Here is a 21664-nt window from a genome sequence, read left to right as displayed (position 1 = left end):
TTATATTCCATGTTTGTGCCCTGATTCATTGTTGAAACTCTAGCTCAGCCCTCACATCATATACTATATATATGTCAGCGCACGTTAACGAAGCAAAGGTGGTCAAAATTTCAGGAGCCCTCCACTACGGCGTCTTTCCCAACCTGAGTAACTTCGGGACGCTAAACCACCTAAACTAACCAACCATGCATTAGCGTAAAGCTGATAATGATTCGTAATTGAATATCTACTCTCATGGACGGTGGTTGTGTCTTGTTTTCAACGCCCGTACAATTAATGTGACACCAAAATAGGTCACGTGAGACACCAGAACTGCGGTGCGATCACTGTTGTGACTTCTGCGTTGCCGGAGGTGAAACTCAAGAGCGAGGCGACGCAGGGAGACGCAGATACATGGGCGCCGGTAATGCCTTGAAAGCCCAGAGCAAGATACCCTGGTGCGCCGACTGTGCTGTTGGTGAGGATAAAATTTTGCTACATCGGAGAAAGCTTGGTGGCGGTTCCGATAGTGCTATGAACATTTTATACTAGAGTGTGGCAGTGTCCATCCAGATGTCGATGCGGACATAGTCACTCTAGCCGAAACCCTGGGGTTTAGAGGTAGCAAAGGAAGCGTGAACGAATCGGCAGTAGAGGTAAGAAGATACGTTTGGAAGATTGATGGGTGAATAGCGGGGAGGGGACGCATAGAAGCTAAATTGAATTAAACACCGGTGTTTAAAAGCCCAGGACTAAAAGGAAAGTCGTTAAAGTTGACGGATTATCTAAGTTAAGAAACATAAGAAAGGTTGAGCATGATAATGACTATCACCACCCCGTTTTTAAGGGGACGCTCCTAACATCCGTCCGTCCGTGCGCAACATCGACTAAAGCCCCTGAATAGATTCATTCAGGGCCTTCAGCATCGACGCTATCGTTGGTGAAGCGTTCCTTCTCCGCATCGCCGTTCCGGCGGTTCCCTGGTTCCGCCGCGTTTGTCGTCTGCTTCATGTAGGTGCAGTCACTGTCGCCTGATCATCGCGCTTGTCGCCTGCGTCGTCGAGCTGCACTGGCGGTCGTCCGTTGCCTGCGTCACGGCTCGCAGATATCCCCGGCAGTGACGTATATCTACTGCTTCATACAATTAACTAGCCCCGCCGGGGTGGCGCTGTGGTTACGGCGCTCGACCACAGAGAAAAAGATTGGTAAAGAGCGGACACTCCCATAGGGCCCAGCGGCCCATTTGACTGTAGCGCACCAAGCGGCCGGCGGCAACTACTTCCGGTCTTGCTGAAAGGCACGCGATTTGAATGCTAGCATGCGCTGCGCTCTTCCCTGCCGTTTTGGCGCATTATTTTGGTTTTACATGGTCTGCTAGTATTTCTATTTATTTTCAGCATGCATAACAACATGAAAAATAGATTCCCAGTTTTCTAAACTGGCCATCAACTCAGCTGCGCCACAGCCTTTGCAAAACAGTATTGCAGAAAAGACGCCAAGTGCTTTGTGGAATGAACATTCATTTTGCTGCATATAAAACACATAGGAGCTGCAGCAGATGTAGACGGATGCATTGACAAAACTTGGCACACATTGAACGATGTGCACAATACAGAAAAATAAAAATACACAAGGCGAGAAACAGCACTTAGAGACAAAAAAATAGCATAACGTTGATTTCTGAATTATGGCAAATGATATGTAGCAAAACAGGCATTATACATAAACTACACAGTCCCAGTAGCGGCTACATTAGCAACGGTAACGTGTATTGTTCAGGGCAGAGAGGAGTACCACGGCCGCTCGATGGAAGCACACTAGGTGCGGCCTGCTGCGTCGCGCCGCCGTCAATGGGCAAGCGCATCCTTAGGGAGTTTACAGTTGCGCCCGCTATTTCTGCTGAGGGCGCCACTGTTCGGGGACACGTCGCCGCCGGAGTCGCCGGCTCTGAGCGCGCGGTTTGCTTCCTTTCTGGGTGCGTTCGCCTCGCGTCTGCGTGGTAAACGCAAACCTTTTTGTGTGCGCGTGTGCAAGCACGTGAAAGTTGAGACTGGATGCGTTTGTTTTTTAAGGCGAAAGCCATTCTAGGCTCATGGAGCGAAAATCTATGCGCAGAAGCTGTGCCTGTTATCTGTGCGTCGCATCTGTGCACTGGTGTGCCAGTCGCAAAAGCGGACGTGCAAGGAGGGAGCTTAAGAATGAAAATGATTGATGGTGATAGGTAATCAATAAAAGTTATAGACATTGATAGAGGTAATAACTAATGCTAATGACTAATAATGGTTAATAATGACTAAATGATTTGTAATGACCAGTATATCAAACTACGACATGTAATGACCGCAATTGATTAGAAATGAGTAAAAGTGCTTAGCGATGTGTGGTAATGACTATAGCTAGGCATGACTCAACATTACTGTTAATGGCTACGAAATGACCGATATGTGAAACGACGACATGTAATGACCACTGCTGATCCTAAATGAGTAACCTGCTTAGTTATGAGTGATAAGGGCTACAATGACTACGCAGGCAGACTCATCATGACTGAGAAACGACCAATTTATCAAGCGACGACTTGAAATGACGAACTGTGGCAAACGATGAGAGGCAAATGATAGGAGAAGGGTAGGCTTTCGCCGTACTCCGCTTAAGAGACATCTAAGAGACCCTCTAATTTTATCTGCTGAGCTCGCTTCAGGCAAAGACAGCAGCGAGGAGTGAAAATGCACTCGCTTCCTCTGAAATAAAAGCGGCGCTGAGGTTAAAAAGTCCAGATGCTGAAGCATAATGCCCTATCAGCTGCTATTGAATTTGCTACAAGGGACAGCAGATTGGACTTGTTGATGATTAATTATAGGTTAACCGTGCAAACAACGTGACGGGAACACAGCAGAAGAAGACGGCACAACCGCGCTAGTTGTGTCGTCCTCTTTTTCTGTGTTCCCATCACGTTATTTAACCTATTTCGTTATCAGGGAGCTGGCCAGTGAACTAGGATTTTTAACGATGTGTTGTGAAGCAGATGAACACGATGAGATAGCACTAGAAGCTTTTCTCGCAGGGTATGTTGCGAGGACATATCAGAAAAAGCTACGAAGGGTTTTTTTTTTATATATAAGCATGCAATTTGTTCTAAATTTTGCCGCGCTAATCTGAGTGGCCTTACAAGTAAAGGAGCCTGTGCATACAACATTTGTTTATACTGTTGAGACTGTTTGAGCCGATGCGATAAAATGAAAAGCCACGTTCCACAGAAAATCCGGCGCCCGCTCTGTCGGGGGAAAGTCGAAAAAAAAAAACCTCTCTGGTAAGAGGCACTTTAGTTGTGGATATGGCCAGACACCTTTGGCGCAATGAGAACACATGACATGTTCAATGTGGCAGGAGCTGCCAAACCAGAGAGAGTCAATAAGATGTAAGGATGAAATGGGAATTATTGAAAGCGGGACTCTTAGATCACAAGTCAGGCACACTATACTCCTATAGGGCACGTTTGTACGGCTTCGGTATAGAGGGGCTTTATATAGCTATGTGTAGGGTGCTATTTCATATAATGCGGTGGTTTAAGGCTGCATTGTAATGATATGCGACAGAGGCAGCAATTACTGGATACGGTGAATAAGCAGGTAGCAAAGGGCGGGCACTAACGAGGCTCCTGAAGGAGACTTAAGAACCCCAAGTTTTGTTTATCACTACCAGGTTGTTGCTTAATTTATGTGATATTTGGTAATGGTTTTGAGGCGACATGTCAGTCGAGCAAGAGCCTGTTGCAGGAAATATGAGTCAACTGGACCAGTTACAGGTTAATGAAAACCAAGGACAATGAAGGCTTGATGTACCCCGCAAAGGAAGTAATCAAGCTTTGTCAGCTTACGAGCACCTTCATTAACAGGATGATGAAGTCTGAAGAGGTCCGGCGAAGTAGCGAGCTGTGTAAACCTTTGGTTTCATCGTTGTTTTCTCACTGTACACTGTACCTGCAGCTAATCTATAAAAACAATGATCGTGCCCATGCTAAAGCGCTACGCAAGTTATCGTTAAGTTGTTGCCCCCACTGATAGCGAGCTGGGCTGGAAATGTCAACTCAACAGTGGAGCGATGCTATGGCATAAACCTCTCTCAAGAAAGGTTTTCCGTCTGCGATTGGTAATTTTCTTCCTTTTTTTGTGTGGCCATTAAATAAGCGTACTCGGGTGCTCGCTGAATCTCGGCTGAAGTTGCGCTCTGACGCGTGAACATTCTTGTGATCACAGCTAAGAGTTTCACAATAGCAACACTCGATGCGCGTTCTTCCATTGAAAATTACGAGCCAGCAAAATTGTATGGGTTTGCGAGCAGCCAATAAAAATAGTAATAAAAACTTTCGGCGCACATACGTAACACCTTGAGGCAGACCGGCTCTATCAAGCGCGCTTAATTTGTCCGGTCATGCAAAATGCGGGAAGCCATGACGGATAGCGTTCTGGCGTACAAAGTTTAAGGTCTCCAACTGAGTCGAAGATCCCAGGTTATCATCTAGATTTAACCTAATAAGCATCTGCATATTTCCACCGTAAAATTTTCACAATGAGATAGGAAGGTTGGTTACATGTCGCATTTTCACAGAGGTTGCTCATAGCAGGACATTTTTTATTGGATAGCGCTGGCAGCTTAGAACAGGTTGATATCAATTTGTGTATAAAAGCTGTATGCAGGAATGAGTAAATAGTATGAAAATGACGCACGAAATTCGCGACATAATTACGTGGTTATACATTAGGCTACCATGGCAGCTGAACAGCTTCGAATTGTTCACAGCCGGGTCACATTTTAATGTTACGAACAACTGGATTCGAATGCAACATCACGGTAATGAGCGCTCTCCAATCGAGTGGCCTTGAACCACCGTCACTATACATTTTTCGGGGTACACTCCAGTACACATCCTTGCCGGGCAAGCGCTAAGTGGTGACATGGTCACACTAGACATGACAGTATATACTAAATCTTGTTGCCAAATTGTGTGAAGCGGAGGTCTTATATCCTTAAAATAAAAGGCTTCTACCACGCCGACGCCTTCCTCAAAGTGCAGCCAGGCGTAGCTCTCTGCGCGCGGCTGTCCCCGAATGGTGGCGCCGCGGCGGTGGCGACTGGAAGTAGGCGCCTCCCGCCGGTTTCGGGCGACGTAGCAGGCCACACCTAGTGCGCTTCCATCGAGCGGCAGTGGGAGTACTGACTCTTGGGGGAAGGCCACACCGTTCACTCGTCGCATCTGCCGTGCTTCGGCTGCAGTCCGTGGGTCATGCAGTGCTGTTGGAAAAGGAATGAACATGATGCAGAAGGTTGCAATGAAATGTAAGGCCACTGCACCTTGCACACATCCGTGCATGTGGGTGCGTACTGAAGACTTGGTGAGCAGCAGTTATGGTTCAGAACAGAAAAGCTGTCATTCGTAAAATTGATGCAAAAGCTACTCCTACAACGTAGAGGTCAGGAAATGCAGGCTAACCGAGCTTATCTGAAAATGCATTTCCACAGTGAGTGAAATAACAGCCACTAAACTAACAATATCCCTCAAAACCACTCAACAGCTGAAGCAATGAAGCTTGCAGCATAATGAAACGTCTCACTTTAACGTTGTCCTGTTAAATGCAACGCGACACCACGTAAAACTAGCCGTTCGCAAAACCGCGGCCGACGAGCACGCCAAGTTGGCTTGCCCTTCATACGCGTCTTTGTAAGCGCAGACCGCTGTGCTGAGCTAAACTTCCCGAAATGCCTCGCAGTTTGACAAGAATGAAACATTTCTCACCTTGCGGTTGCCCTGTTAAACGCGACACCAGGCAAATTTAGCCGTTCGCAAAACCGCCTCACGCCATGTCACGTCACCGCGGAGGCCAGCACGCCTTGTCATGCCCGTTAGCTTGCCCTTCACGCGCGACTTTGTGAAGCACAGTCGCCGTCGTACTGAGCCAAACTGCCTGAAATTCTGCACAGTTTGACAAGAAAGTCAAGAATGCAACGTCTCTCACCTTACCGTCGCTCTGTTAAACGACGCAGGAAAACTAGTCGTTCGGCAAACCGCGTCAGGCCTGGCCGCACCGGCCGGCTATGCCATGTTAGCGCAGCGGCGTGCCTTGGTGCTTCGCATGTCACATCGTCCAGCCTTCTGAGATAAACTGTTCGAAATGCAGCTCAGTTTCGCAGGAACACAACATATTAAACCTCGCTGTGGTTGGAAACTGCCGGAGCGTCACGAACTGCGTCTGAACTTCTGTATGCCTGAACACGAGCTGCGGAACTTAATTGGCACCGGCCGGCTTGGTCACGATAAACTGCTTCAAATGCAGCGTAGTTCATCAAAAAACGTTGCTCATCTTGACGTCGTTCCAAACCGCAGTCGTTCCGCGTAGCAGCCCACGAGAGATAAAATATGCGGTCTGTGCCGCACAGGCGCAGCGAGGCACGAGCAGACAACTGCTCGCTCCCTTCGACAGCTTTTGGTCGTCTGCTCCGGCGGGCTACCGCTGCAGCGAGTGCCGTCGCGCGCGCGTCCGCGCATGTCCGCGCTGGTGCCGCCATCCATCAATCGGCGGCAGTCCAACAAGTCGCGCGTCATTTCCTGGGGCCAGTTTTCACCGAGTGTCCGCTCTTTACCAATCTCTTTATGGCTCGACTACTGTTACCAAGGGCGCGGGATCGAATCCCGGCATCGGCGGCTGCTTTACGATGGAGGCGAAAAGCAAGGCGCCCGTGTGCTGTGCGATGTCAGTGCACGTTAAAGAACCCCAGGTGGTCGAAATTTGCAGAGTCCTTCGCTACGGTGTCTCTCATAGCCTGAGTTGCTTTGGGATGTTAAACCCCACAAACCAAACCAATTGACTAGCCGCGCCCTGCTGACTCCTTCCTATTTGCGGAGATCCCCATGCATGCAAACGACGCTTTTAACGTCTCCGTGGCTTCTTTTGAGTTCTATGGATAGCTGTGTTGGGAATATTATGCATGTTATCACGGTTAGAAAAACGGTGCTGTTCTTCTTGCGTTATCCCGATTCACAGCCAACGACCAAACACTTCTTTGCCTACAAAATGCTTTTCTCCCATCCGCACTGAAATAAAAAACACAGTATGCGCTGCTCACACGTCTACCGTACCATCGAATACCCTTGATCTCGTTGCGGGGTTCGTCGTCTGCGTGGACTGTCGATTCATTGTGACGAGTGCACGCAGACGACAAAAAAAAAAAAAAGAAAAAAGACATGGGTGCAGCTTCATCCTAAAATGTTATCTTAAATAACTATACAGGTTGGCCTACGCGCAAAGGTGCGTTTTCCGGCTAACAGAGGACGCGCAGAAGTGCCGCACCGTCTGTTTTTCGCCCTTTTTGTCTCGGTCAAGGAGGCTACGCCGAATAACACCAAATGCATTGCAGAGTCGGCGTTCCTCTCTTACTTCGTGCTCGCAAGCATGCAAGGATTGGTGGGGGTCAATGCCTTCCTAACACGCATCAGCAACGATTTCCAAGTAATTCTAGCATCTGTAAGCACCCAGCTGCTGCCCTGTTTCGCTCCCGCGCCATTGTCCCCATTTACCTCGCAGCAGGCCACCGTCGCCACTGAATGGGACGATTAGCTCCAACAGGGGATAATCGACCGAACATCCGCGCTTTCTCTGGCATCTCTATCTGGAGAGGCCAGTTAAGACCCTGCGTATATTTAGGGTTATTTGTTTTCGGCTTTTATATATTTTCAAATTCGCGGGGTAAAAATCGGACGTTATTTTTCGACTTTAAAATAGGGGAGAAATCGGGTTTTTCGTGCAAACATTCCGAAATTCTGGTTTATAGGGTTAAATTTACAAACTAGTAATTTATATTGTTTGCCCTGATGGGTGGGTAAGAGTTATGCTTTTGGCTGCTTTCAAGAAAGTGTTTCATAATTCAGCGTTTCTGTCATAATTATTGCTGCCAGTGATGTACAACGGTCAGTGTTTGGCAAAGAAACATATTATTCACGTGTGCCGGTCATCAGCGTTTTACAAGTCCTTATTTTCATAATCATCTGTATGCGCAACATTTTGGCTTTCGTCCTAGACCGATCTGGTCTCTGTAGGTATCTTAGCTAGGAGTACGTTCGCATAATGTCACAGCTACATTTAGCTATCAACAGCCGCTTCTCAAATGGATCGATATGGCACCCAGTTTCGAAATTGTCAACTGGTTTCCTTCTTTGTTAGAGACGTTCTGTTTCAGAGTGCAGTCCCATTTTGTGGACATTTTAGCTCAAAACTCTTCACAACAAGTTTTTGCTAATGTGAAAATGCTCGTAGGTAACCTTGACAGAACCCCTTTTGCTCGATCGCTTTTACCGATCATTGTGGGAAGATCGTTGACAGTCTGCTGTAGCTTGACGTTTACGAGGGGATCGAATCCTTGGCATCAGTTGTTTTCCGCTTTCTAGCGTTTTCTGGACAATCTAAAAGTGGCTCGAGTGCGTCTCCTTTTAAGAGTGCCTTCGCATTAAAAACCTCTTTTTCAGAAAGTATCACTCGAGTACCTTCGGCTTTGGTTCTTTCATACGAGCTTTCAACAAGTTCTGTTAATGGGCTCCACATTTCAGTGACGACAACAAGCGCACAGCAGTTCCATGGATACAGCTGTTCTAGCAATTGGGAAAATTCAGGTTTTACCCGATTCTTTAGGAACACGATCGGGGTGCAAAAACCAGGCAAAATCAGATTTTACCCGAAAACGAAGAACCCTACGTATATTTGCCCTCTACGGCGTGCGCCGGAGGCGAAACGCCGATGCTCAGCGCCGAGCAAGCGCTGCGTTGTGGGTCGGGCTAAGCTGGAATGGCGAAGATTGGGTAATCAGCTATGATATCACAGTTTTCACGTGTATCATGTGATTTGCACTGATGTCACAGCCGTCGTTTAGCTCTTAAAACGGAAACCAAAACAGCATGACGGAACTTATAATAAATTATTCAGGAGACCTAGGCAAATACCACTTAGTGATCTATCTGATCTGATCTATCTTAGTGATCTTAGTAATCGTTTTTTCCACGGTGCAATTATGTACGAGCTTTATATATATATATATATATATATATATATATATATATATATATATATATATATATATATATATATATATATATATATATATATATATATATATATATAGCTAAAATGGTAGCATTCAAAATCTTCATGATTACTTAATTTATGGCTGGCTTTGCCCCGCCGCGGTGGTGCTGTGGTTAGGATGCCCGACTACTGTGCCGGAGTACCCGGGTTCGATCCCGACCGACGGCGGCTGCTTTTCGGTGGAGGCAAAATGAAGAGGCGTACGTATGCTGTGTGATGTCAGCGCACGTTAAAGATACCCAGGTAGTCGAAATTACTCAGCTCCCCTTCACTACAGCTCCTTTTGATCTGTTTCCACTTTCAGTCCCACCTTCCTCCGTACCCTACGGCGCGATTCTGGTGTCCAAGAAACAATTGTGACAGATACTGCGCATTGCCTTTGCTGTGAACCAATTATTATTACTATAGCTGGCCTTGCAGGGCCCCTGTTTAATGGCATTAAGAATTTTTTTCCATCAAATCCTTGTACATTTACATTTCTTTTATCAAAGCACAAAAGGATTCAAAGGCAAATATCAGTTGACAAATTACCCTGTTATCCTTTTTTACACAGCTTAGCATAATTAGGACAACGTTTGCACTTTCAAAATAAATGCACTAAAAAAATGGAAACTAAAGATACTCCTGGTGCAAAATAAAGATAAAGTTGACCTTGGGCATATGTCGGTGACAAAAACGTGTAGTTTGAATCAGATTGATTGTTGTATAAGAACAATGAACTCAAGACATTAGAATTGACAAAGAGAAATGAGGAAAAATAATACCATTATCCAATTCAAAACAATTCAATGTTTGGATGCTGCCACTCTCAATATTTATATTGTCTTCATGAAGGAACTGTAATTAAAAGTTATCTGTTATCTTTCCGTAGTGATTGAGCAAACACAAAAGGTTTGCAATTGCTCAAGGATGTTGTGAGAGTGTTTCTTCGGGGACTTGTTCAGGCATCCTTATGAGTGATGGGATGTTTCGAGAAGCTACAAATAATCTTTTGTACTGGCATCGTTCATCTGTTGGAATTATGCCTGTATACATTGCAGTTCGTTTTTTGAATGTGCTCAATGGTGTTTTTTTTACCATGGAAGCTTCCAACGGAAAGTGCAAGGCCACGGCGGGTTTTCGACCAAAGCGATATGGACTTTGTGCAAGGTGAGCTGCTCTTTTGAGATATCTGAGAAATCACTATGCAGACATATATAGTTGATCTGAGTTATTCCGGCCAGAAAGAGATGCACATGTTTTTAAAATTATGCAGAGTTAACATGAGGGGAGAACCATCTATTCACTATCTTGCATTCAGGTTGTTTAACTTTAATAATTATGCAGATTTATGAAGACATTGAAGTTTAGATGGGCCTGGTAGTTGCCCAGAACATAGGTTAGCCATAGCACTGGGTGAAGTTCAATAACTATATGTCACAACATTCCCAGGAAAAGAGGGTGTGAGTTGGAAGGTTATTCAGAACCACAAGAAAAGTAGTGTGGCGATTAAACGACATATGGGTGTGTAGAAATGTCTATTCACTTTCAGGCTGGTGGTTGAACCAGTGGAAGGGCATGCATTAGTTGTAGCAGTTCCAAGGCATGGAACCACTTTGCCACTGTGCTGTAAAACGTCTGCAGTATGTGTGTTGTAAATGGAAGGAATAGTGTGTTAGGGGACAATGTTAAGCTATAGTATCACATTGCGTAAGCAATGCAGAAGCAGTCATTACTCACAGATGCAGCTCTGTAACTGGTATTTAGTTATTAAAATTGTTTCCTTTCTTACCAGTTATAAAAATTGAGTATTGTGTAACTTAAGATTTCTGCTCTTTATTTTATAAACCTGTCTACATGTGACGCTTTATGTATTTATGTATCTGGGCAAAGAATACAATATAATTCTCTTTTCTGGCAGGGTTTCTAGCTTGGAAGCTGAATTGAAAACCTGTGAATTTTTTAAAGTGCTGCTGATTCTCACTGCATGGTATGCAATGTTGCCACAGCTTGTGTAGTATGTGGTCTGTATGCTTATTGTGAGATAGAGACATGGCAAATTTGTGAAGAGATGTTGCAGTCAAGTTTATTTTAGTGTTTAGTGCATTATGGCTGGAATGTGTAGTAGCAGAACAGGAGCAGGAAGAGGAAAAAAGAAAGAGAACTACTATGTATACATTTATGACCTCTTCTGTGCACTGTCACGTAGCTTAACCTCTGGGATGTTTCTCTGAGTGGGCATTGCTACGTATAGTGATAATCAAAAAAGATTTTGAGGCTTCAGGGTTGATGAGAAAGGCAAGTGTTTTATATGTCTAAGGGTGCAGTTCAGAGTTCAGAGCTACTACATACAATGCGTAGCATTTTCCTTATTCCTACTCGCATGTTTTGGTGGTGAAGAGTGTTATTGTTTAGTGCTCAGTTTGTGCATGCGTGTGCATGCATATATGTGTGTATGCTTCGGTAAATACAAACAGGATAAATATAACTGCTTAGAAGCAGTGCCATACATGCATGTTTGGAAACTGGCATACTGCTGCAACATTGCAGGTGCCATGTTTACAAAACCTTTGTTTTTGGTTTATCACTTGGTAGGAGCCCACGTGCTGGTGATCTAAGCTGATATCACATTAAACTAGAAAGTGCCTGCTTCCCCAAGCCTCCTGCAAAGATAGTTACAGTGCAGAATTTTCACATTTTGTATACTGCTCTCATTAAGCTTCTGCCTTGGTTCAAAATATTCCTGTGCACCTCACTTATAGGGTAGTTCAGTGTTTCTCCAAATTCTTTGCCTTGGTGCCTCTATCCTAAACACTCTTGCGGCTGCTGGTAGTTTCACTTAAAAGGATCTGACATCTTTGTGATGCTACGTTCATATATGTAACTTCGCCATCAAAAGTGTCACAGTGTGTTTTTGTCTGAATAACAAGTTTTAGCCATTTGAACTTAGACAAAAATAGCGGTAATTAACACAAATTATGTAGTGGTGTGCACAACACGATGTTTTAAAAGTTCCGATGTGCCAGGAATGGCCAGGTTACAAGCCATAGTGACACCTATTAAACTGCTCCACTGCTGTATGGCCATTATAATAATAATAATAATCAATCAATCAATCAATCAATCAATCAATCTTTATTTAATGTGCGCAGGAACAACCATGTGGTCTTTGTGCTGCAGCACAAAAAAAAAAATGAAAAAGCACAAACATGTTTACACACACAGAGAGAACACAAAAAAAAGAAATAAATAATACATGAAATGAAACTGAGACGAAAAGTATCACGGAAATTAAGCAAACAATGAGTATCATCACTTATATACACAGTGAGAGAATTTTTTAGCACACCAGGAAATAAAGAAAAAAAAAAAAAGAACGGTAGGTAGAAGAGAAAAAAAAAAAACAGATGACTGACATTGATTATAGTAATATAGAAATATACATAAATAGTAATAATAATAATAATAATAATAATAATAATAATAATAATAATAATAATAATAATAATAATAATAATAATAATAATAATAATAATAATAATAATAATAATGTTTTATTTACACCCAATGTGTACACAGGATGAGGGAGCACAGCAGAAAAAGTTGTCGTAATGACAACTTGACAAGGCCGCAGGCCCCCCAAACAATAACAATGACAGCTTCACATCGGCAGTGCAGAAAATATACAATCACAAAGTATACACACTAAAATTAACGTAACGTTGCAACAGACAACATTCTTCAAAAGGGGGGGGGGGGGAATAGAGTGAGAGAAAAAAAAACAAATACAACACTAGTGCAGACTTCTAGCATAAGAAAATAATAATGCACACCTCTAAACGGACAAAAAATGTTTTCTAAGCATTTTATAAGTGATTGATTCAAGTTTAATGTGTTTTCTATCCAGATCGTTTAATGTTCGTGGCAGTATGTTGTGTAATGTTTGAAGACCATAGTTTGTTCTGTAATTTGTGTACCTTCCATTGTTCATTTTTGCGTGTAGCGTACGCTCTGTCGTTTGCTTTCAGTTCAGCTAGTGACTGCAGAAATCTAGAATTATTTATGAAATCTCGTTTAAGTGACTTACATAGTCGAAAGCTTTAGTAACTGGCATAATATTGTATTTTTTAAAGAGATCATGAGTATGAAAATAACGTGGGACATTTTCAATAATCCGAAGAAACTGCTTTTGTAACACAAACTTTTTGCGTGTTTTCTTTAGTGGTTGAACCCCAAACTAAGCCACAGTAGTTAAGCCGCTATGAAAATAGGGAGTTATATATTAGTGTCATAATATTACGTGGCAGAAAATAATTTCGATAAGCCAGCCCCAGTACCTGCGCGAGTTTACTTGTAAGGAAATCTACATGCGCATTCCATGAAAGGGTTTCATTAAAGATTTACCTAACATCTTGAATGTCGGTACGATTTCTACTGGTATGGTCCGCATTGATATTGTTTTCGTCATTATTATGCTCTTGTTTCTAGGGCGAAACAGAACTGCATTCGTTTTCGTTGTGTTTTTTTTAAGCATGTTCATGCGCGACCATTCTTCTAACGCAGCAAGCGTTAAATTGGCATTATCAATGAGTTCATCGGCCAATCGTCCAGTTAGAAATACACTGGTGTCATCGGCATATATATTAAAGTTAGCTGCGGGACAGCTATTCACTATGTCGTTTATATATAAATTAAACAAAAAAGGTCCCAAAATGCTTCCTTGTGGTACTGCACAGCAAACTTGTAAAGGGTTGGAGAAATGGCCATTAATTCCTACAATTTGGATTCTATTACATAGATAAGATTCTATGAGAGATGCTGCTTGTCCACGAATGCCATAATGCTCCAATTTTCGTATTAGTAGATGATGATTTATGGAGTCGAACTCTTTAGTGAAATCAACGAAAAGGCCCAAGACCAGTCTGCTGTCTTCGAGTTGAGATAATATAAACTCCTTTTGGACTAGCAGCGCAAATTCTGTGCTAAGACCTTTCCGGAAACCGAACTGACAGTCGACTCGGAGGTGATGTTTCTGTTCAAACTGAACTAATCGATTTAGAATAACCTTCTCGAAAGCCTTAGAAAGCACAGGAAGTATTGATATGGGGCGGTAATTCCCCATATCGTTTCGCTCGCCTTTCTTAAACAGCATAGTTATTCGTGCCACTTGCATCTTAGACGGAAATACGGCCTGAGAAAGGCACAGGTTAAAAATATGCGTGAGGCAAGGCGCGAGAACATCAATAACATGCTTTATTGGTACAATAGTGAACCCGTCAATATCTTTACTAGTGCTGTTGTTTATGCTTCTAACTAACTTGATCACTTCCTCGTTTGTGAAAGGATCAAGGAAAATGGAGGTCCCATTTCTATAGAAATTCTGAAGATCATTAAATACCACATTGCTCTCTACAGCGTTCATCAGATATTTGTTAAACGCATCAGCAAGCTGCTTCCCGGACAACTCAGAGCCATTTATTACCATTTTTTCAATTGTTTCAGTGCCGACGTTTCGCTTTAGCACAGAATTAAGCCTTTTCCACAATACATCCGTACTTCCTACAGCAGAGTTGAATAAGTTATTCATATAGGAACGCTTTGCCTTCTTCAGATCACTGCCTAATTTATTACGGTATGTCTTAAATTCTTTGAGTATATTAATATCCTTAGGCTTTATGAACTGGTTGTATAAATTATTCTTCTTGTTTATTCTGCTAATAAGCTCGCTGCTTATCCAAGGCTTACGCATCTTTCGGCGGCGCTTGATGCGTACGAAAGGAAAGCTTGCTGCGTAAATAGACTTCAGTTTGCAAATGAATGCATCATAAGCGCAGTTTGCATCTGCTGTACTGTAAATGAAATCCCAACTCGTGGACATTACCTTTTCGCGAAAAATTGAGAGAACAGGTTGAAGTACAAGGATATCCGAAGTGTGTTTTCGACGGGCATACCTCCTCGAGCAGAAAAAAAATATTGGCAGGTGACCACTCAGATCAAATGCAAATACGCCAGCTTTAACTTCATCAGAACCTATATTTGTGCAAAAAACATCAATTAGAGACGAAGTTATTCTGGTAGGGAGGCTAATGGCGTTATAGCAGCCGTGGGATTTTAATAAAATATCAAGTTTATATTTTACGGAGTCATTCTGCAACATATTGATATAGATGTCTCCACCACAAATAAAATCTAAATAATTTTCACTAATGAACACCAATATTGATTCAAAATGTTCTAGAAAAGCTACAACAGAACCATTTGGGGGACGATAACACACAGCCAATAAATTTCTTTGTATCCTGACTAACAAAAATTCATAGTTCTGGATTGTTGCAGAGTAATCTTCAATGAGCTCATAAGGATTGTCGTCATTAACTAATATGCAAATCCCTCCACCATGCCCCGTGGACCGGTTGGCATATACTGTTTTATAGGACGGTAGGCGATAGACATCGGCTTCATTAGTGGACCATGTTTCTGTCAGCATTACAACATCAAATATTCTTTGCACTTGTTCAAAAAAAAAAAAAGATTCAGAACGCCTTCTTTGTTTCTGATTGAACGTACATTGGCATGAAAACATTTGAAAGAATTAGCATATTGTTCGCCTAAGCAGTTCCCAAAAGTATGCGGTAAAATGTATGACTCTTTTTCCATGTTTGACAAAAAAAACTTCTTATCTCAGTTTATCGAGATCGCCTATGCTGGCAATCGCTATTGCACTGTCCCCGTCCCTCCTGCGAACAAGAACTCGGCCGTTGCTATGCCACACAAACTTGAAGTCATTCCTTTTGGCCCATATTTTTGCGTCGGTTAAGAGTGCACGCGCCCGTCTTGTCAAGTTTTCCAGGATGAACACTGTGTCGCTTGAGTCACGCAACTTTTTCCTACATTGCCACCAGATTTTCCGGTCTGACTGCTTCACGAAGTAGCAAATTACACCAGGAATTTTATTTTTTTTTGCTGGTAGTCGGTGAATCGATACGACGTCACATTCTGCTAGCTGCCGCAGGTTATGTTGCTTAGCAATCGCATTGATTTTGTAAAGCAGATTTTCTTCATCAGTCTGTTCAATTCCATGAAACTCGAGGTTGAGCCGTCGGCTCCTCCATTCAAAGTTGTCGACTTAGCTCAGCTATATTCCTGTCCTGGGATTCAATTTTGTCCACCCTGCATTTCAGTTCAGCGATATCCTGTTCATTTTTTTCGGTTCGTGTTAGCAGATCGTTATACTGCTCTTTAATGTAGTCTAGTGTGTCCTCAATTTTCTCAAACGTTTCTTTGAGTGGTAATAGCACATCGAGTTTGTCGCTTATACTTTTGAGCCACAGTTGCATGTTTGCCATGTCAGGTTCGCTGCGAGTTTTTTCAGTCGCAGAGGTTCTTGATTTCGAAAATCTGCATGTCGAGCAGCGCCAGTTTTTGCGGTAAGCTTCTCCCTTCGCCTTGATAGTTGTATCCGCAATGCCTGCACATTTTCCTGTGTGATATTTGTAATGACACTCGGCACATTCAGCTGTGGCATCGGTCACATCCAGTTCAGTATCACAAGTTCGACATTGCTGGTTTTCCATACTTTTCACGTGGCAGCAGCGGTAGCAACGATAGAAGTGCAGGAGTGTAAGAAAAGTTTACCACTGACCTGCAGCAATAATGGTTGCTTTTAGAAAAGAACTTCATTCCATGCTGCCGCTGCTGCCAAAGTGATGCACAGGCTCCGGTAGTCCTTTTATAGCTGGTGAGACCCTCGACGACAGCGCCTAATGTAGCGAGGATGGTAGCCGAAAACCAGGCTTGCTTGTACGTTGGTGGGCGGTGCTGAGAGTCACGCAGAAATCTTGATTCTCGGCGTCGAAGAAGGTTTTCTGTTATCTGCAGCAAAAACGGTTGCTTTTAGAAAAGAAGTTCGTTCCATGCTGCCGCTGCTGCCAAAGCGATGCACAGGCTCCGGTGGTCCTTTTATAGCTGGTGAGACCCTCGACGACAGCGCATAATGTAGCGAAGATGGTAGCCAAATTCAAATTTCGAATCAATCATTAGTATCTAAGTCAGTAAGTGAGTCTTCTTTGTTACATTATTACCGCACTGATTTCTGGGATGGTGTCAACTTGCTTGCAGAACTTAGTTCGTTGTCCCCTGCAACCCTGCTTCAGAAAGTGAAGGACTTAAAGAGTACGGCATATGCATTGGACATTGCAGAAGGTAAGTAGTCCATTTTTCAAGCAATATCTTGAATTAGCTTGGCGACCTAGTTTAAGATGTGATGCATGATGACTCCAGAAGAGGCAACTCATTAAAAGATACTAAAATTATATGGCATTTAAATCATTGCAGCGAAATGTGACAGTATTTGAAGCAATCGTGTGGCTATAACTTCTTTTATTGGAGCCCTATGTGCTTGTCGTTTTTGTAACCTAAAATTTTCAATATTTATGGCAAGCTGGGTGCTTCAACCCACTCACAGCTGCTCTCAAGATGTGGTCTCATGACATTACGCACCTTAGTGACTGATCAGTGGTAAGCCATGTCACATCCCAAGTGCCTCCTGCCAGGTCTCCTGCCACTTTGCCATTTCATATGGTGCCATGATGGCAGACAACTCACTGACCAATCATCACTGCTAGGCCATGTCACTTGCCAGGGAATGTGCCAATGGGGCATTTTCCTTTAATCAAAACAGGCCCATGGTGCAAACAAGCATCTGCAGAGGGTATCCGCAACCGTCAATGTATCTGCAAAAGTGTGTACAGAAAGCATCTGCGCCCCCAAAATTGGCCCTCTGGGACCCCAAAATGTGATTTGACAAAATATTATGTCCAACCTAATTTGGCCAACCCAATGATCACCTTGCAATCTGTGTAGACCACCCACAAAAATGGTCCCTGGACTACTAAAATTTGACTTCATCGAAATTTGACAATTAATTTCTGATCTAATTCCAGTATTAGAAATTCAGTAGTGGCCTCTAAATGTCACTGAGCCACTGCAAAAATTTGGTCTTTGAACTTCCAAAATTTCACCAAAATTGGCGTCCAACCTAATTTTACTACATATCCAATTGTGGCGGCCTGTGCCATTTTGCCAGGAGAGTGAATGAGTGAGGGTGCCAGCGACGCAGCCCATAAACGTTTATAGTTTTAACCGCGTCCGAGGAGCTCACGCAGCAGCGCGAGTACTGTACAAAGTTTCATGTAATAAACGGTTTTTCGATTTTATCATGTCTGTTCTTTGGCTCATATCATATGTGGATCCAAAAAAATTCAGCTGAAATGGCAGTTCTGGTGCCATTACTGTGCAATGTTGTCAGTAAAAAGGTTCCAGATAGAGGAGGCACTATCCATCGGTAGCGTGAATTCACTGTTTTGGTGGTTTTGGTTTTTAACCACAATAATATCGCACCCCTGATGACTACAGTGCTTGCGACGCACACACGACCGAAAGCAGGTCGAGCACACATCGCATGCTGTCGAGACAGGAAAGCAGCACTCGTCATTTTGCACTGGCCTTGCGGACTTCCCAGCCAGGCTGCCACTAGAGCCGGGTCACAGATGCTTGACCAGTATTCCCAAGGAGTGAAACCAAATCTGAGAATTGTTACTGGCGCATACATTGAGGCAATATTGAGGTGCTAGATGCAAGTAGGCGCGAGCACGATATAGTGCTAGCTGGCAACTCAAGCACTGCCATTCCGCGCGTTAGCTGGAAGCAGCCCACTGGTTTACTCCATCTGGAGGGGTGATCATCATCACCGATCATCAGCTTCTTGTTGAAAACATTTAAGCTTCGATTGAGGAAAACGCAGAAAACTAGAAGGCCTTTCAGGTATGATCTGGATCAAATTCCATCAGAATATGCTGTGGAAATGAGGAATCGATTTCAAGAATTAGATCTAGAAGACAGAGAGCCTGAAGAGATGTGGACTGATGTTCGTGTTATAATACAAGAAGTTGCTACTAAGGTAATTCCAAAGCAAAAGAAATGCAGGAAAGCAAACTGGTTATCTGAAGAGGCTTTGCAAATAGGTGAGGAAAGGATGATGACAAAAGTTATGGGAGAAAGGTAAAGATACAAGGTTCTCAATGCGGATTTTCAGAAAATAGCAAGAAGAGATAAGAATGCCTTCCTGAACATACAGTGCCAAGCAGTTGCGCACAACAGCCAATTGAGGAACACAAGAGCTCTGTATAAGGCAATCAAAGATATCAAAGGAAGCTTGTGTGCTAAGCTGGGCGTGATAAAGAACAAACGAGGCAGGGACCTCACTGAAGCCACAGAGATAAAGAAGAGGTGACAGGAATACACAGAACTGTACAAGAAGGACCCGGATGTGCAAACCCAACATAAGACGGTTGTGATTACTAATCTCGAGCCTGGCATCCTGAAGAGTGAAGTTGAATGGGCCTTAGGCAACCTTGCTAAGAACAAAGCTAGCGGAATTGATGGCATTCTAGCTTGGTTGCTTCAAAACCTCAACCATGATGACGCTGTTAACATTCTGTATACATTATGTCAGAAAATTTGGACAACCCTGCAGTGGCCACAGGATTGGAGGAGGAACTTCACTGCAGTCGTTCATGACAGTTTGTGGCGTCGCAGTCATAAAAGCATCTACCAAATATTAGGAGCTGTCAAAGCTTCTTTTGTGTGGCGCTATCATCAGTGGTTTTGTTTCCACTCCTGCGTGGGTCAAGCTATAAAGCACAGCATGTTATGTTGCTACTTGCACGTAAAGGGCAAGCTTTTCCTGTTGAGAATTTTCTTGGCTAGCACCAAATTAAAACCAGAAATTATTTTACTAAAACACCTGTACTATGCATTGTCCCGCTCATTGGCATAGAGTGAGTGTTTCAGACATTCAACAAAGGAAGTACAGCTACTGCTCTGTACTCATTTATATGGAGGAACATAGAATGGGAAATATCACCACCTTTAAGGTCAGATTTGAATTTGCATTTCGATCTGAATATGGCAAACTGTTTTGGCCAGTGTGATGTAGTGCTCAGTGTTTATACATGCCCTATCCAAGTACCATGCAATGCGTAGGTGCCTAACAAATGTGGTCATGATAAGGGCAGGCGCAGTGCCTGTGGCTGATGTACTTGGAGTCACTTTGTGCTGTCAAAGTAAAAGATAGGAAGAGTTACCATTTCCCCTGCATTAACGCAGAATAATGAACACGCCTGTTTTGATGTGCTGGTGTAAGGAATTTTGTAGATGGAGGTTACATATTTCTGGCAGCTGGATATGCTAAAAGCTTGCCACTGCTAATCTCAGTCCCAGTGGTACTTAATATCATTATAATGAGTGTTGTGAGATGCACAAACTGCTTGTGCAGTGGTAGTCAAGGGGTGTGACTGATGTATTAATACAGAACAAAACTGGAGTAATAATATAAGTGATCTGGCTAATCATAATGATTTTATGCTGTCTTTAGGAGCTCACTTTGCTGTCTTCTGTCCTCTTTTTCAGCTCGTGAAATGGCAAGGGGCCGGTTGTTGGGTATTTTTCGCGAGGACAAAGGCACCAGTGACAGAGGTACCAAGGACAAAGGTGCCAAGGGCAAGTGTGCCGAGGGCAAGGGTGCTGAAGGCAAGGGTGTCGAGGACAAATGTGCTGAGGGCAGAGGCACCAAGGGAAAAGGCGTTAAGGGTAAAGGTGCCAAGAACAAAGGGGCCGAGGCGAAGAAATGCACCAAAGAAAAAAGCACTCAGGACAAAGACACTGAAGTACAAGGCACGGAGGACAAAGGCAGTGAGAAAAAACGCTCTCAGGACGAAGACGCTGCGGTCAAAGGCATGGAGTACAATGGTGGCAGGATCAAGGGGCCCAAGGAAAAATGCACCAAGGGCACTGACAAAAGCAACGAGGACAAATGTGCCAAGGACACAGCTGCTAAAGACAACGGAGCCGAGCTAATGGAACAATAGTTTTTTTGCTTTGCCTTTCTTGGGGCATCAAAATACGCCAAAGGCAGTCCAGGCAAAGCTTCCTGGATTTTTAAGTTAAGCTTAAGCTTAAGTTAAGCTATATATATTTTTATCTAACTCTTTTACATTTTCAATACCACTTGTGTCACTATTGCCTATAATTGGTGTTGTCAGTAATTAAAGAGAAATGGTTATAGGCTTGCTCTGTTCTGCAGAAATATGGTGTCAGCACTCAAATATTTGAGCTCTCAAACACCACTCTCTATTAAACCAGACATGCATGAGACCACAATCCTCTCTTCTAAAAATCTGCTCTATAGCCAACATTGTACAGTCTTCTGACCAGGGATGCCAACAACAGAGTGTTTGGCTGGTCAAAGCCCTCATTATTATTCAAAGCCCTCCTAAGTATTGTTCTAGGGTTGCTCTGTTCAGAGTAGCTGAAAGCCCTCTTCAAGCTATGCCTATTGAGAGTGAATTGGTCACAATGTAAAGCGATAAATTAAAGGATAAAATATAATCTGGCAGTACAGCCAACTCAACTAAAGAAGCATTTTCTAATGAAATATTGTATATAACGTATATATTGCCATATCCCTTGGAAGCCACTACAAAAGCCCATTATTGGTATTTTTCTTCTTTTTTTCT

The 21664-nt window shown here is 43.3% G+C and overlaps 1 protein-coding gene and 1 pseudogene across 2 annotated transcripts; one reads left to right on the top strand and one right to left on the bottom strand.

Annotated features, from left to right (window-relative positions):
- The first annotated feature begins 10088 nt into the window (after window positions 1–10088).
- Window positions 10089–21164, top strand: LOC146183639 (uncharacterized). 2 transcript variants are annotated; one of them, XM_084608734.1, is made up of 3 exons: window positions 10089–10259; window positions 17208–17291; window positions 20559–21164. In XM_084608734.1, exons 1-3 carry the CDS (start codon window positions 10163–10165, stop codon window positions 21014–21016), a joined length of 639 nt encoding a protein of 212 aa, XP_084464860.1. In that variant the 5' UTR covers window positions 10089–10162; the 3' UTR covers window positions 21017–21164. The 2 variants fall into 2 exon arrangements, with proteins under 2 accessions (XP_084464860.1, XP_084464861.1); XM_084608735.1 differs by lacking the exon at window positions 10089–10259 and adding an exon at window positions 16865–17057.
- LOC146183640 (uncharacterized) lies at window positions 15652–16666 on the bottom strand (annotated as a pseudogene).
- Window positions 21165–21664: the final 500 nt, after the last annotated feature.

Source organism: Amblyomma maculatum, chromosome 7 (assembly GCF_055883805.1).
Source record: "Amblyomma maculatum isolate TAMU_Amacu chromosome 7, ASM5588380v1, whole genome shotgun sequence".
In the NCBI taxonomy this organism is placed as follows: domain Eukaryota; kingdom Metazoa; phylum Arthropoda; class Arachnida; order Ixodida; family Ixodidae; genus Amblyomma; species Amblyomma maculatum.
This window is presented reverse-complemented; position numbering and strand designations above follow the sequence as displayed.